This window comes from Arachis ipaensis, chromosome B4 (genome assembly GCF_059453495.1).
Source record: "Arachis ipaensis isolate K30076 ecotype BB chromosome B4, ASM5945349v1, whole genome shotgun sequence".
In the NCBI taxonomy this organism is placed as follows: Eukaryota; Viridiplantae; Streptophyta; class Magnoliopsida; order Fabales; family Fabaceae; genus Arachis; species Arachis ipaensis.
Window position 1 is genome coordinate 142,535,592 of NC_142439.1, and position 18,387 is coordinate 142,553,978.

Sequence of the window (18,387 nt, forward strand, 5' to 3'; positions counted from 1 at the left end):
GAAATAATAAACAAAGCACCAAAAAGGCAAGAAGTTAATATGAAAATTATTAACCTAACTCTAAAGCATAATTGAGAACATCTTATTTTTTTGTATTTACAGAAGGCATTATGACATGTGAAAAGACGAAAAATCAATAAATCATGTAAAACAGAAATTAATACAAGTGTTTGGCTTGAAAAAGAACTATAAAAGTTATCAACTTATCATCTCAGATCCTTTTGTTCTTACATAATAAATTCCAAGCATTGATCTTTTCATCATATCTTATGACTAATGAGCTAGCTATACATTGTGCCTGCACCCACCACTTAGCTTGAGTATAGAGTAAGGTATTGCGTTGTAGGAAATTTTGATTAAATTCTGGATAAGTATTAATTACTGGAACTAGGCCTGAAATATCATCCACAAAAACAAATCTAAAAATGAAGGAAAGATTATGAATGACAAATTTTCAAGGGATTACACTAAAAATATTGAAATTCTTTGTGAAATGAAACAAATATTTTGCAATAAGAACAGATCAATATTTCTAAGCTAAACTGATATTGGAAACTGTGTCAACATTTATAGAGTGATAACAAAGATACATAAAAGATGTGTGGGCAGCATCCAAAAACCAATATATACAAATGAATGGTGAAAATGTTGACTTACAAAATTGTCAATATAATTTATCATGTGTCCTGTTCTAAATTCAAGTCCACAATTCTTCAAGAGCAATTTCCAACACTAGTTAACTATTAACTATCAACCATCTTCAAGTGCATGTTCAATCCATCAAGCAAATGATAAACATGCATCAAGTCTTGGCTAGAATCATAACCTGCATAGAATTTAAACATGGAACCCCCTAAATCAACACAACTCTCTCCAGCCATCTTCTTCATACCTCCATCTCTCATGTCTCTCCTAACTTTTGCCGCTTTCTCCCACATCCCTGATTCAGCATACATGTTAGCAACAATAACCAAATTCCCTCCCCTCCTTGGCTCCATCTGAAGCAGCCTCTTCCTCACTTTATCCCCTATCCCTGCATGGTCCTGAGCATCATGAACATTGCACGCGCTAAGCAGCGTACGCCACACAATCGGGTCAGGCTCAATAGGCATCCTCTGTATAAAGTCGTAAGCTTCTTTAAGAAGGCCGGCACGACCTAAAACATCAACCATTGCTCCAAAATGTACCATCATGGGATTGATCCCATGGACATATTCCATTTCGCGAAGGTACTTGTAACCCTCATTCACCATCCCAGCATGACTGCAAGCACATAGAACCCCAAGATAGGTCACATAATTGGGGCATATGCTATGATTTTCACACATTTCAGCAAACAATGCAAGCGCTTCCTCTGCAAACCCATGTTGGGCTAATCCCAAAATCATTGCACTCCATGTCCACACATTCCTCTCCTCCATTCTCTCAAAAACAAGCCTAGCACAACCCAAATTCCCTGATTTTGCATACATATCAACAAGAGCAGTACCTAACTGACAACTCAAAACCATTCCTCTCAAAATCAATTGGGAATGCACCCATCTTCCAAGACTCAAGTAACCCAACTCAGCACAAGCAGAAAGCAACAGCACCATAGTAGTATGATCTGGCTCGAACTCGCAACCCCGCATCCTAAAAAAGTACCGAATCCCATCTCCCAACCAATGATTCTCAACACAAGCAGTCATAATTGAGTTCCAAGACACGACAGTTCTGTTCGGCATTTCCTCAAACACCTTCCTTGCATCCTTAACCTTTTTACAGAACCCATATAAGTTAACCATGTTATTCCCAACGTACACATCAGAATCAAGACCAAACTTGATAACATCAGCATGCAGCTGTTTTCCCTCAGAAAGCGCAGAAGCCATAGCACAACACTTGAACAGAAAAGGGTAAGTGAGTTTATTGGGCTTCACACCCAATTTTCGGAATGTGCGGAATACCCAGATGGATTCAAGCGGAGAATCAGTGGTTGCGTATGCTCTGATGAGGATGTTCCATGAAATGGGTGATGGGGTGGTGGGGGAACGAAAAAGAATGGTTTTTGCGTGGGTGAGGTTGGCGAAGGAGGAGAGGGAAGATAAGTAGATGAGTTGGGAGAGGACATAAGGGTCTTGGAAGAGGCCATTGATGTGGGTTTGAGCTTGGATTTGGTGGAGTTGGGTGATGGAAGAACAGAGTGAGAGAAGAGTGAGGCATTGTTGCTTTGTAGAGAGGGGAAGTGGAAGCGGCACACGCATTTCACCAAACATTACAAGAAAATTAAAATTCTGGATACTTTCATAGATTTTTAAATTTTAAAAAATATTTATTTTCAGAAACACGTTATTTGAATTTTAATTTTTTAGATACGTTCCTCGCATATTCCGACGAACTTTAAGTGAAGTTTTCAAACTAAAAATATGGTTGCTGGAGAACGAATCTCAAAACTACAATTTCATTCTCCTCTTTATTTCTTATCTTGGCATTTTTTTTTTACAATGTCAAAAGATCTATTGTTATCCATTTATTATGATGGTGAAATAATGTCTGATGAAAAAGGTTCTATTGTTTTTAAGTTTGGACAATCAATAATTACTTACATTAACACCAGAAGTCAACAGTCTAACAGTATTGAAGAATTTGATGTTGCATTCCGTTGGACAACAACACATAAAAAGAGTAAAAACGTTTACTACAAATATCAAACCAAAGTATATGACAATTTGTTTTATAAAAGGTATGCTACAGTTGTCTTTGCTTTATTGTTATTATGTTTATTAAACCACGGTGGTTTTAAGAAATATTTCTGATGTTACGTCTTAAAAAGTCACGGTATAACCAATGAACAAATGTTTATCTGTTGGAATTATTAGTGTTTCTCGTTGAGTTAGGTGAACGAGGATCATCTGCGGATACTGTTGATGATAGTCTGTTAAGTGGAGCTGTTAGACGAAATATTAGAAGGACGATGGTCAATCTAAATATGCCACCCGAAGGTAGTCAATAGGGCTCAAACATTGAACTTGGTAAAGCTGACATGATGGAAGATGATATTGAAAGTCATGAGGGTTCTGCTATCAGGGATCTGATGATGGATCCGTATGAAGTTAACCCTAATGATGGAGACGATGCTGATGATGAACCAATGGAAATTTCTGAGGATGGTGACGAGAAAGAAGAGATGAACTATTACGGTGACACACAAATCGCTCTGATGCAACCTGCCATTTCTCGACCATATGACTGGCAATCACTTCTCCAGGTTGAATATCGATGCAATGACTTCGGATTGGTTGTTTATCCATGGAGGCCCTGAAGAGGATCCAAGTAATGAGTTCGAGGTTGAACAATAATTTGAGAACAACGAAGAAGTCATGTTGGTAGTTAAGAGGTATAGTATCAGAAGGGCTGTAGAGTATAAAACACTAGAGAGTGACCAGTTGAGGTATGATGTACAGTAGTTCGGGTCCAGTTGCTCTTGGAACATACGCATAGCATATCGTCGAAAATAAGAAAAATGGGAGGTTAGGAGATACAATAGTCCTCATACTTGCATGCAAATATCCATGGGTCAAGACCATCGTAGGTTGGATTCAAAGGTGATTGCTCAACACATATTCACAATGGTCAAAGCAAATCCAACAACCAGCATCAGGATTCTGCAAGGAGGTGTGGAGAATCACTTCGATTACAAGGCGTTCTATATAAAGGTTTGGCTTGCAAAGCAGAGAGTCGTTATTAGAATATATGATGATTGGGAGGAGTCATACAACGAGCTTTCTCTTTGGTTATTCGCTATGCAGATGTACTTGTCCGGTAAGATTCATTTCATTATCGTTAGTTATGTATAAAGACACCATCTACATGTGCTAACTGTTGATGGGTTTTTAGGTACTTAGGTGCAACTTGTGACATAGCCTTGGCTTGGTTCAGCATACGCCTGTAATGCCTAAGTCTGTGCTCGCCTCTGGCATTATCTGGACGGTACTCAATCCACCTATAATACCGTGAATGATTACACATTATTTCTCAATTTCATTAACTAATGAAGAAAAGTACAAAAATGAATAATACCTCTCAACTAGCGGAAATCGAAGAGTATCAAATCCATCTGATCGTAGCAGTGGAATATGGTGATAAGTCCAAGAAAGCAGCAAACTGACACAACCACCCAGATTGCACTGACTATGCTAGCTCCGTGGCACGATACATCTAACGGTACAGCCATGCCAGCACAGCCGAGCTCCATTAACCTACCACATTTCTCAAGGTCCTCTAGCAGGGAGAGCCACCTGATGTATACCCAAGAGTCAGATGCATATGGGAATAAGATACCCCCGATCACCTGCATGATATACCCTTTCGTGTACCGCAATAGGCGCTCCTCAGTGGTGTCCTGCTCCAACTCTCCGTAGACAGTATTATGAAACCATGTCAGTTTGACAATTCACTTGGTATGTAACTGTCTATCCTCTGGGCCAGGAATAACGCCAGTAGTTGCTAGCAGAAGTTCTCAATGGACCGTCCATCATGGTGCTGCTCCTACCCACTGATGCAACCACTAATAGGATCACCATCGATCCTGAGTCCCAACTGGTAGGCCACGTACTGCAAGGTGATAATCATCTCCCTACATGACAAATGAAACGTGTGGGACTCAGGTCTCCACCTCTCTATCAACGTTGACGTCAATGGCCAATCGTGATCAAACTCCACTATATACGCCACATGCTCAAACTCGACTCGCCTGAGATATGGCCTAATCTGCTCAGGCGGACATCTCATCAAATTTTGTCGGGTGTGCAAGATCCGAGGCGCCTACCGAACCAAAAAAATAAGTTAGAAAAAAGAGGGTCAACATATAAAATTACAAATTCATATTTTATTACAATATAATAAACAAGAGTAATAAAAATGTACCACTCGATCAAGTCTGTCGGCAATGTGCTCAACCTGATCCAATCTATAAAGCATATGCTCATACCCCAATAACTGCTGCTCCATCTAACTACAATCTAGTAAAATAAAATAATATAAATTGAACTCAGTTCCTTTTACATTAACTAAATTTTTAAAAGACATATTTAAACTAACTAATTGTCTACTTTACATTTTAATCAGTTTATAAACTTACTAATTAAAATGTGAACTAACTACATGAGACCGTCATCTAACTCTATAAATATACTAATAAATAATTAACTCATAACTTAATTTTACTAATTATGTATTATTCTCTAATCTAATCCAATTACATATTCAACAAACTCTATAAACATACTAATCAATAATTAACTGATAACTTAATTTTACTATGTATCATTTTAATCTAATCTAACTAATTATTCAACTAATTACCATCTAACTCACAATCACAACTAGAAAATGGATTAATACAGACAGATTTACAGGCAGATTTAGTCTTTATTACAGACGGATTTTTGTTTATCGACGAAATTACCGACGGATTTTGTCCCTCTGTAAAAGCTCCATCGGAAATTATTTACCGACAGATTTTTTTCCGTCGAAAAATTACTGACGGATTTTTACTAGTTACCGACGGATTTTCCCTCTGTAAATTCTCCATCCATTTCCTGAAGGCGACGAACTTTCCGACGAATTTTCCGTCTGTAATTATAGACGGATTTTCAAACGGATTTTTCATCTGTAATTACAGACGGATTTTCAGACAGATTTTCCATCTATAATTACAGACGAATTTTTCGTTTATAATTACAGACGGATTTTTCGACAAATTTTTCGTCTGTAATTTGAACCTTGGAAGATCATCGCACACTTTGATTACAGACAAAAAATCCGTCTGTAAATTCGTCAGTAAGATAAAATAGAATTTTTTTAGATTTTTTCAATTACAAAATAAACTTATTTTCAAACAAAATAAATATAAATTTAATACAAATTTTTATCTAATTTGTATTCGAATATTTATAATATTTCAAAAAATAAATTCATCGTATTATCAAACTAAAAGAAAAGTACTATAAACAAGCAAGTCATAAACAAATTAAAATATTAATGTTTGCATGGTAATTCTGTAACCAAATCAAGAAATATAAAAAGAGACATGCAGGAGTCAAGTTTGCTGAATCTAGACCAAAATTTACATATTCTAATTCTTCAATTCAACATCATCCTTAACACTGCTTCTTTGCTTCATGAAGGCAAGTTTGCTGGATCTAGACCGAAATTTATTGACTCTTTTTATTTCTAGTTGAAATGCTGAAATATCTGTCTCAAACTCCCGATAGCATTCAAAATTTGTTATTCTGCAGGTTACTAATTTGGGCACATAGTTTTTCTGCTTCTTACTGGTAATACTGCAAAATATAATGTAATTTAATTAATATAATGATAATTATGGCTATCATGGAATATATATAAAATAATATGTTCTATACATATACCTGAACATTAATTTCGGAAGCAAATCCAGCACCAGATGAATCTGAACATGATTTCTTATACCTATCCATAGTTGCTTTGACACTGCAATTTATAATAGTATTATTTGATTAATTAATATACATTATTGAATATCAGCATTCTAAAATCTAATAAACAATTATCAACTAATCAGAAGGGCATGACTAGTACATTATCTGAATCCTACTAATCAAATCAAATATATGAGAATTAATTACTCAAATCATATAAGAAATTCTACAACTAGGTATGTATTTACTATTTATCAATATCATTGAGTGGGCTATCCTGAAAATTTGAAGAAAAGAAAATGAGTATTGTGAGCAAGCATAGGGAGAGATGATGAGCAATTAGTTATATTAGGCAGCACCCTTTTTTGAATAAAATCAATTAGTTATATTCGAACACAAAGTAAGTGTGCTTGTGCATTCTCCTTGCTTCAAGCCTAAAGGACTCTGGTGTAGGCAGGAGGTTTAAACATGTTAAACAACTCATTTTTATATCTGACAATTAAAGCTTTTTGATAGGAAGAGATGATGAGCAAAAGCAAAAGAAATGGCAAAAGTCCAATATGATCATTTTGCATATTGCTGTAACAAGATAGCATACCTTACCACCAGGTAGGAGCTGCGAAAATGCATGCCAGTCAAACCGAGGAGATGTTTCATGAAATTACAGTAATGAGTTCAATATACAAGATGTTTCACTATCACCAATTCAGAATGAGAAGAACTAATGGTAATACATGTACACTTTCTTCACATTTTTGTTGCTCTTCCTTAGTGAGAAGCACACCCATACCCTCAAGCAGTTGTTTATCTAATACATCAACAATGTCCTGCTGAGAAATTTTTGAATACCCTTTCCTCACATGCAGCCAATAATAGAAGCTTTAATTTTGCATCTTCTATTTGCTTACTAATATAGTAACAGAGGGAAGAGCAGCAAGGGGAATTTACCATGTAAACTGTATACAAGATGACCAGAAGCTATGCAAGGATTTGATTATGGCTATTCATGGGCCTGGGCTTTCATAACTACTACTAGCACTCAAAAACACTAGGTTAAGGCTTTGTTTCTCTATAACAATTTCCTACTATAAATGAAAAATACATGACTGTCAATTCTCATAAACTGAATGAGAAGGTTGGACTATGCTCCAACTCACTTCAAGCCTTCTCAGATTAAAAAACAAATAGATGCTGCAGCCTTTAAATGTTTTGTAATGCATCAACTCTATCATTTGTACATTAACTCCCCTTACCAAAAAACCTATAGTTCTTAACTGTGATTAATCACATTTCCTTCAACTACAGACATATTAAAGTCACACGGAAGACACCACCATGATGTTGCATACAGTAGGTCTAAATCTGGAAGTTAGTAGCACAACAAAGAATAAAATCAAATGCAGCAAAAACTCACCATCATTATTGCTGCTTCATTGACAAGGTTTCTTATATCTGCTCCTGAGAATCCAACAATTAGGAAGACAAGCTGTTGATGTAAGAAATCAATGTATGAGTTCAATGGAAAAGAGAGAAGTGACTTTGAATAGATAAGCAATATACCTTTTCAAAATCAACATCCTCTGCAAGTTGCTTTCCAGAACTGTCATTAAGTTGAGGAAGAGAAGATGCTTCAATTCACAACAATTATATGAACATAAAAATGCAGTGTCTGAAGAGAAAACAACATAAATGAATCAATTAAATAAATAAAAAAGAAAACATTAAGAATTGAAGGAGAAGATGATGATGGAGAAAGAAGAATACCTCTTCCCTATCTATTGCTCTCTCAAATAGCCAAAAGTACCACGAGAAGTTTTCTACTTGTGATATACTAACAGAACATTGTTTTCCATATACCAAAAATCTTTCTTCTTCCTCTAATTACATGGTATATCTCCAACTTGCAGTGATGGTCACTTCAGTAGCTTAGTCTTACACTCTTACCCTCCACAAAACAAAATATCACCTACCCTTTCTCCTTGAGATGTGAACTTATCCATGTCTAGAATCCCTAACTAGCTGGAAGACCCTAAAACAGATGACAATTTTCAACTCCAACAACAGAAAAAATCCATCCACATTTAAAAATATAAATAAAATAAAGCCTTTTATTTTTACAACAGCAATTTGGGAATGTTAGTCACCCAAATATCAAATGGAAACGAAATTCTTATGCACATCCAAGAATAGAAATGCAAAGGAAGCTAAAATGCATAGTTGCTAAACCCTAGACACAAAAAAACCGAATTGACCCAGCTTGACAACTCACACAATGAACAATTAAAAATCTTAGAGGAAGAAAAACAGCATCAAAAGAAACCAAGAGTGGAATAGATCATAAATCACAGCACAGCTACTCGAAATTAAAGATCCAAACAAACAAATAAAGAAAAAAAAGAGAAGAGCTTGTGGCAATTAATAGTGACTCACAGTGAACTCAAGTCAGCTTTGGGCATAGCCACCAAACCCTAGAAAAGATAGATTACTTGATTATTCCCATTAAAAAAAACTTAAGCATCAGAAAGCAACTAACTAAATCAAATTCTGCAGGAACAAATTCTAACGGAAGAAATCAAAGAGCTAAACCAAAAGGTTGATAAGGACATAAGAAAAAATTAAAGGAAGCAGATATGCAATCACAAAATCGAAAATGAAATCACAAAATCAAAGGCAAAAACGGCGAGGAGCAGAGAATCAGAAACGACGCACGGCGAGGAGGGGAGGAACCCTTCGCGACGGTGACGCCACGAGCTCAACTCAGAACTTCGTGCGACGGTGAGGAGAGGGGGAACGATGCGAAGAGGGCCGAGTAGAGCTTCCCCAGATGACAAAGGCACCCACGGTCTGTCCCGTTGGTGGCAACAGCACCTTCTACCGGAGGAGAAGCGTTCGACGACAACTTTGAAGAGGGAGGGATGAGGGTGAAAATGAGTTCATAGGTCAGGAGTGTGAATGGAACTCGATAAGGGTGGTGATAAAATTAGGGTTAACTCAATATTTCTGACGGAAGATTTTAAATTACAGACAGATTTTTTGTTTGTAATAATTTAATAAAACGCAGCATTTTGTCTATTTAATTACAGACGGATTTTCTGTCTATAACCATTTTCCACGAAAAAAATTAATTTTTTCGACGGAATTATCGACGAATTTTCTTTTTCGTCTGTAATTTATGCTAATTCATTTTTTTGTTTTCCGACAAAAAATCCCTCTGAAATTTCCTCTGTATTTCCGTGGGATAAAATTCGTTGAAAATATCCGTCTATAATAACTAGTTTTCTAGTAGTGAATTTAAAATAACTATTCTGACTAAATTAATTAACAATTAACTAATAACTTACTCTAATTAACATGTTATAAACAGTAAACAGTAACTGTACTTGAAAACAATAACATAAAAAATCTAACTAATATATTATATACTCTAACTAACATGTAAACAGTAAACAGTAACTTTAACTAATATGTTATATACTGACTTAAAATTGACGATATAGTGGATAACGAACTTCACGGACGTCGAAAGATAGAAAATCTCGTAGAGAAAATTTTGAATATCACAAACAAAGGAGGAAGAAAGTAGATTCGGAAGCGAGATTTGGAAGGAAGAAAGCGACAAACTGAATTGACCCACGGTTTATATAGTATGACGTACTCAACTTGAAGTTCGCCGGGAGTGCAACGAACTTGTCCTAAATTCAAAAGAAAAAGTATTTAAAAAATTAAAGTTCAAATAACATGTTTTTGAAAATAAATATTTTTTTAATTTATTTTAGAAAAAATTCCTATTTTCATGGTCAAAAATTGTTATGAAGTTTGATATGTTTGAATGAAAAAAAAAAGGCTCAATTTTTTCAATTTGATATGTTTGATATGTTTATAGTTGCATGAAATATGTTGATTTCGTAAGCTTGTGTTAATGCAGTTTAGTAGGGGTGCACATGACCCGGTCCGCCCTAAAGGTCCGGTCCGGTCCCGAATATTTTAGGGACTAATTTGGTGTGATTTCATCGGGTTTAGGGTTGGGTAAGGGTCTCAAAAATAGACCCGGTCATTATTTCGGGTCGGGTCCGGGCCATAGCTCGGGTCACCCGAAGTCGGCCCGGTGGCCCGGTCATCATACACAATTAATATTTTGTGTTATTAGTGATGGATCATGACTATTCTTATGTGGAATTTAAATATTGTAAACATTAATATTTTGTGTTATTAGTCATTATAAGACTATAAGTTAATGTTTTATGTTTAGAATGCATAAGACTTTAGACTAATGTATAATATTGTGTTATTTGTATTGATTTAAATATTTGGTATTATTAGACAATATTAGTATTGCTTGTGGTTATGCTTTAATTTTGAAGAAGTGTTGGTTTTTGTTATATTTTTCTAAGTGAATTTTACCATATTAAATAATGGTTGGATTCTTGAAAATTTGGATCTTTTTACATGCTAGCTTACAAGAAGGTATCAACGTAATGTAATGTTAACGGCCCGATTTTCACCCGGTATAATTGTGGTCCGAAAGTGTATTGGTTTCATCGGGTTTAGGGTCAGATTCGAATCTAATAAATAGACCCGATGTATATTTCGAACTGAATCTGTGCCACAACAAATCCGACTTCACCCATCCCATATGCACCCCTACAATTTAATTTTACTTTTTTAACCCCATACCCCATTGCAAAATGATATCAATTGCGAGTATTTGCCGCTTCTCCAACTTTTGCATATATTTGGAAGTAATTATATTTTTATGGTAGAAGTTTATATGCAAATATTTTTAAGTAAAATTAATAGTTTAAAATTTTTATATGATAATTTAATCAAAATATATTAAATTATTTAATAGTTTTTTTTTTGGTAAAATTATTTAATAGTTCATTATTATCAACTTTATATTAAAGACATCTACAATTTTAAGTCTCAATCTATTTTTATTTATTTAAATAAAAATACTCATAAGGCATCAAACTTCTTTTATTTTTGCCCTGGCATCATATAGGAAATTGGGCTAGCAACTTGACAAAACCAACCGAGTCCATACTAAATACTTTCCCAAACCAATACCTAATCTAAAAGATTGTTGGGCTTGTACTAGCCTATCTAGTGAATGAATTATTGAATTAAGACCATTTAATCAAAATATAATGTTGACAAAGAAAAATTAAAAGATAATGTGTAATCCAAAATATTAAAAGCATTACTATGTCTTTATTAAGTATGCCATTTATATAATCTAAAAACTAAAAATAAATAAAAATAATAAGTATATTTTATATTATTATTATTATTACTTGAACTAATCAATTAATTATTCCTAATTTATATATAATAATTATATGATTATTGAAGAATGTCTTTATCTTTTTAGTCAAATAGACTAAAAAAATATATGTTATTTTAATTTTGTAAGAAAATAGAGCGTAAAATAAAAAATGTGATTTAGACATCTCACAAGAGAAGAAAATGTCATTTTCTCTTCTACTTATAAATATAATAATTTTTTTTTAAATAAAGATTGATATAAAAACGACAAAAGGTAACACACACATGTACAATGCAAATTAAACACATACACTTAGATATAATGTGTAATATTTTATTGGTCAAGCTAAGGTTGAAGAATCAGATGGAAGCAACTAGCAGGTAGCATCATCATTGATTTATAGATATTCTGAGCACCACATATATTGTACCCCAACTTGTCTAAGAAACTCAACCCTGTACGACTCTTTCAGTTTCCATTTTACGTAACCACATATATGGCTTTAGTTCACTAACGAGGGTAGTGAAACCCACAAAGTGTGTGCTTCAAAGTTTTCCAAAAGCCGGGTTAGTTAGATATATATACGGAGATATTTAAGCAGCAAACATTATTTTATTTAGTTTAATTTGTGCCCATACGGCCATATATCACACGTTAACTATAGCACTTAGCCGCATGAATCATTCAAAATAAAGATGCTTAAAACTTTTTTTTAAGATATTTTTACGTAATTAAAATTTAATATATATAATTAATTAAATTATATTATTTTTATTAAAATTATATTAGATAAATTGATTTGGTCAAAAAATTAATAAATATATTTTAAATTGATTTAAATTAATATTTTTTTATAAAAAATAATAACTATAATATTTTTATTATAAAAATGACTAAAATATTATTATTATTATTATTATTATTATTATTATTATTATTATTTTGAGAATTTTAAATTTTAATTATTCTCTTTTTTTTGTGTCATTATAATTTAATATTTTAAATTTTTTTTATAATAATTTTAATTTTAACAAAATATGATATAAATAAGGTCATGCTAATATTTAAATAATAAAAAAATATTTATCTAATAAATTTAAAAAATAAATAATATATTAGCAAAAGATAAAATTAATTTTTTAAAAAATAATAGAAAAGCGGCTAAATAGGCACGATAGTGCCTGTTGAGCCACTAGTATATATAATTAGAATATTTTAGTCATTTTCTATAATAAGGTTAGTGTAGTTATTTTTTGTAAAAAAATATTAATTTAAATCGGTTCAATGTTTGATTTATTGATTTTTTTTGTCAAATCAATTTATCTGATTTAATTTTGACAAAAATAATACAATTTAATTAATTATATATATCAAATTTTAATTAATAAAAAATATTTTTAAAAAAAGACGTTTTAAACATTTTTATCTAAATAACTCTTTTTTAATAAGCAAGTTCACAACATATAAAAAAAGAGTTGGTATTTACATTGGTTAATGAAAGTTATATTTACGTTTTAATCTAACTCTCAAAGTTTTAATTTATTTAATGTGATTTTAATTTGATATTTATGACTTACATTGATTTCTAACACTATTTTTATTATAGAATGGTTAACGATATATTAAGAGTGGTATACTGGACTCTTTTAATAATTATCTGAAGTGACAATTAAAATTTTTTATGTTAATTTGCTCTCTAAGAAGCCGTTAAACTCTTAAGTAAAATTAGAATTAGAATTTTAAAAATTTTGTAGAAAAAAAAATAAGATATAAAAATTTCAATTACTACGACAAATAATTATTAGAAAGTCTAATATAACAGTTATTAGTTTATTTCAGCATGTCATTAATAATAGTTTTGCGATAAAAATTAAATTAAATGATCAATGTAAATCATAAATATTAAATTAAAATATTAAATTAAAACTTTAAAAATCAAATTGAAGCGTAAATATAATTTTAAAACCAACCAATCTAAATATTTACACAAAAAAAAAATATAGAAGTAATAATAAATCGATATTGTTATAATTAAGGAAGAAACACTTATAGTCAGGTGTGCTTATCCATGCATGATAGTGAAATTAATCATTATTCCACAAAATCGGCTTGAAGCTTCTTCGTTCATGGTCATGGTCTCATGGAATGTAAATCTTTGTGTTACGGCCTGGCCCAAAACTCGCGCGGGTCGACCCGACCCGAGTTCTCGTCGGCCCGATGGTTTGCCCTCCACCCGACCCGAACACGTGTCCCGTACGGCTTGTGCACAGCCGTGTGACAACACCCTCGAGAGTGTGGGCCTGCCCACTGGAAGGGCCCACTACTGACATGTATATAAGGGGAGACTGGCTCTCCCCCCAAGGTACGTCACATTTCACACATCACTCTCTCCGCCTGCACATATTCTGACAAGGGCGTCGGAGTGTCTTTGCAGGTGGCACCCCCTTCTCCATCAGAAGTGCTCGGGACCTCGCGCACCCGGAATCTGGAAACCGCGACCAGACGAGCTTCCCCACCAACCGAAGCATTGACCTCAGGGTCCTAACCCGAGACGTCCGGTACCCGACCTACCGAACATTGGCGCCGTCTGTGGGGATCGAACATGGATTTCGTGCTGGTCCAGACTGGAGCTGGTTCCGAGGTAGCGCCTCCCATTCTCGGGGGAGGCGCCGTCGCGACGGACTCCCGACAGCAGCAACGATCACCCCCGAGGGATGCGACGCAGACTCACGAGAGACGCCCCTTCGGGGGGACGGGTGACAACCACGCCAGGATAATGCAAGAACTACGCCACAGAATGCAGGACTTAGAGCGCAGGTTAGCAGAAAGAGAACGCGACCAACGCTCCCCAGAGCGGAGCCCCACCCGTTCCCGTTCAAGAAGCCGCTCGAGGCGCACGCCGAGCCCCCAAGGCGAGTCGGAGAGCACTGAGGAACGGATACGCCCCAGAAGAAGAAGTCGCGACCCCATTATCTACGCCCGACACGAAAGGCGGCGCGCGTCGAACAGAGGCAACGAGGAACGTCACCGCGAGAACAATGAGTCGAGAAGAACTGTCCGAGGACCCGTTATAATAGGAGCGACCCCTTTCCACCGCTCTGTACTCGAGGTCCGATTACCAAAACATTTCGACAAACCGACAGACATGAAGTATGACGGAACACAAGACCCCCTGGAACACTTGACGGCCTTCGAGGCCAGAATGAACCTAGAAGGGGTGGGAGACGAGGTCAGATGTCGCGCTTTCCCGGTTACCTTAGCGGGCCCGGCAATACGGTGGTTCAACAACCTCCCGCAAGGCTCGGTGACCCAATTTACCGACATCAGCCGCGCCTTCTTGGCTCAGTTCACAACTAGGATTGTCAAAGCCAAACACCCGATCAATTTGCTGGGGGTGACACAGAGACCTGGAGAGCCGACCAGGAAGTACCTGGACCGTTTTAATGACGAGTGCTTGGAAATTGACGGTCTGACGGACTCAGTGGCAAGTTTGTGCTTAACGAACGGGCTGTCGAATGAGGATTTCAGGAAACACCTCACCACGAAGCCCGTCTGGACGATGCAAGAGATCCAATGCGTGGCCAAAGAATACATTAATGACGAGGAAGTCAGCCGAGTCGTGGCTGCCAATAAACGGCAGCCCGCCTACAACCAATCCCGGCACTTCGAAACCAGAGAAAGATCAAAGGAACACGCCAAGGACGGCGGTCCGAGCAAACCATCCAAACCGTTCCCCCGAGTTGGGAGGTTCACCAACTACACCCCCCTCACGGCATCGATCACTGAAGTTTACCAACAGATAGCAGAAAAGGGGATACTGTCGAAGCCCCGACCACTGAAGGACAGGACAGGAGGGAACAAGAACCTCTACTGCGAGTACCACAAGGGTTACGGGCACAAAACCCAAGACTGCTTTGACCTAAAGGACGCCCTCGAGCAAGCTATCAGGGACGGCAAACTCGCCGACTTCTCCCACCTTATAAGGGAACCAAGGAGACGGAACCGGGACAACGACAACGAGGACAGATCCCGACCGATAAGACGACGACAGGAGCCAGAGGGTGACGACCACGGTCTCACGGTGGTAAACGTGGTGACGGCCAGGAATACCGCCCCGAGGTCGAAATCGGCGCAGAAGAAAGATGCCAAGGTCTTAGCAATCTCCACCCCACCTGGTAGAGGTCTTAAGGGTCTCCCACCTATCTCTTTCGGCCCGGAGGACCAATGGTTCGACGAAGCGCCGGAAAGTCCGCCCATGGTCATCACGGCTAGGGTCGGAACTGGCCTCGTCAAACGAATCCTGGTAGATACGGGGGCAGACTCAAACATCATGTTCCGAAACGTTTTCGATGCTCTGGGATTGAGGGATTCCGACCTGACGACCCACCAGCACGGTGTGGTAGGGTTAGGAGACCACTTCATAAAGCCAGATGGAATCATCACACTCCCGATCTCTGTGGGACAAGGGCAAAGACGAAGGACAATCATGGCAGACTTTGTAATATTACGAGATTCAACGGCCTACAACATCATCCTGGGGAGAAAGACCATTAACGACCTGGGGGCAGCTATCAGTACGAAACTACTGGTGATGAAGTTCATCACCGATGACGGATCCGTGGGATCCCTCCGAGGCGACTTGGAAACGGCAGTCGCTTGCGACCATGCCAGCCTTTCTCTCAGAAAAAAATCAAAGGAGGCATCAGGAGTTTTCCTGGCCGACCTGGACGCCAGGGTAGACGACAAACCCAGACCAGAGCCAGAAGGAGACTTGGAGAAGTTCAGAGTCGGCGAGGAGCACGATAAGTTCACATTCATAAACAAGAACCTCCCGCACGAAATAAAGGAGCCTTTGATGGAGATGATCAGGGCTAACGCCGACCTCTTTGCCTGGACGCCTGCCGACATGCCAGGAATAGACCCCCAGCTCATGTCACACCACCTGGCCGTAAAGGCAGGAGCCAAACCAGTGGCCCAGAGAAGGAGGAAAATGTCGCAGGAAAGGGCAGACGAGGTAGCCAAGCAAACGGCCAGCCTCTTAGAAGCGGGATTCATCCGGGAATTGGATTACTCGACTTGGTTGTCGAATGTGGTTCTGGTTAAAAAACACAACGGGAGGTGGAGAATGTGCGTAGACTACTCTGACCTCAACAAGGCTTGTCCCAAGGACTGCTACCCCCTACCTAATATTGATACGCTCGTTGACGCAGCGGCAGGGTACAGATATCTGAGTTTCATGGACGCCTATTCAGGGTACAATCAGATACCGATGCACCGACCTGACGAGGAAAAAACGGCGTTCATAACGCCAGGAGGCATCTATTGTTACAAGGTCATGCCATTTGGCCTAAAAAACGCAGGAGCCACATACCAAAGGTTGATGAATAAGATATTCAGCGAACTCCTGGGCAAAACAGTGGAAGTTTACGTAGACGACATACTCGCAAAAACCGCCCGACCTGACGACCTCCTGAGTGACCTTAACGATGTCTTCTCGTCCCTACGACAACACGGTATGAGGCTTAATCCACTCAAATGCGCGTTCGCCATGGAGGCCGGAAAGTTCCTAGGCTTCATGATCACTCAAAGAGGAGTGGAAGCCAATCCCGAAAAATGCCAGGCTATCCTTCAAATGAAGAGTCCGGGTTGCATCAAAGACGTCCAAAGACTCGCTGGGAAATTGACAGCTTTGTCCCGTTTCCTCGGCGCATCGGCGGCAAAGGCCATACCTTTCTTCAACTTAATGAGAAAGGGAGTGACGTTCGAATGGACACCAGCATGCGAAGAAGCATTCAACCACTTCAAGCAAATCTTGGCGGCACCACCAGTCCTCAGGAAACCCAGAGCCGGAGAACCACTCTACCTCTATCTATCAGTAACCGAGGAAGCGCTTGCCGCGGTCCTCGTCACAGAAGAAGCGAGGACACAGCAGCCCGTCTACTTCGTGAGCAGGGCACTCCAGGGACCAGAGCTGAGGTACAGCAAACTGGAAAGACTGGCGCTGGCGCTCCTAGTATCCTCCCGAAGGTTAAGACAATACTTCCAAAGTCACCGTATAGTTGTAAGGACAGATCAGGCGATTCGGCAAATATTGCAAAAACCTGATTTGGCTGGAAGGATGATGACCTGGGCCATCGAGCTCTCACAATATGACCTGCAGTATGAGCCTCGACATGCAATCAAGGCACAGGCAATGGCTGACTTCTTAGTGGAGGTAACGGGCGATCCTTCCGGGGAAACGGGCACACGGTGGAGGCTTCATGTGGACGGAGCCTCCAACCAAACGTTCGGAGGAGCAGGGGTCATCTTGGAAAGCCCAGCAGGGGTCATCTATGAGCAATCGACCAAGTTCGAGTTCCCAGTGTCAAACAACCAAGCTGAATATGAGGCTCTCCTAGGCGGATTAGTACTGGCTCGGGAAGTCGGGGCGACAAGGGTCGAAGTATGTAGCGACTCCCAAGTCGTCACCTCGCAAGTAAACGGAAGCTACCAAGCCCGGGACCCCCTCCTCCAAAAATACTTGGAAAAGGTTAAACAGACGATGAGCCAGTTCCAGGAGGTCATTATCCAGCACGTTCCAAGAGAAAAGAACACACGAGCAGACCTTTTGTCGAAGCTAGCGAGCACAAAGCCAGGATCGGGTAACCGGTCGCTCATCCAGGGCATGGTGAAGGAACCAAC

General features: G+C 38.2%; 1 protein-coding gene across 1 annotated transcript; it reads right to left on the reverse strand.

The window, feature by feature from the left end:
• Positions 1-548: 548 nt before the first annotated feature.
• Positions 549-2,269, reverse strand: LOC107635335 (Pentatricopeptide repeat (PPR) superfamily protein). The gene has a single exon (XM_088483164.1). The coding sequence runs from the start codon at positions 2,253-2,255 to the stop codon at positions 744-746; it is 1,512 nt and encodes a 503-aa protein (XP_088339290.1). The 5' UTR covers positions 2,256-2,269; the 3' UTR covers positions 549-743.
• Between the last annotated feature and the right edge of the window lie 16,118 nt (positions 2,270-18,387).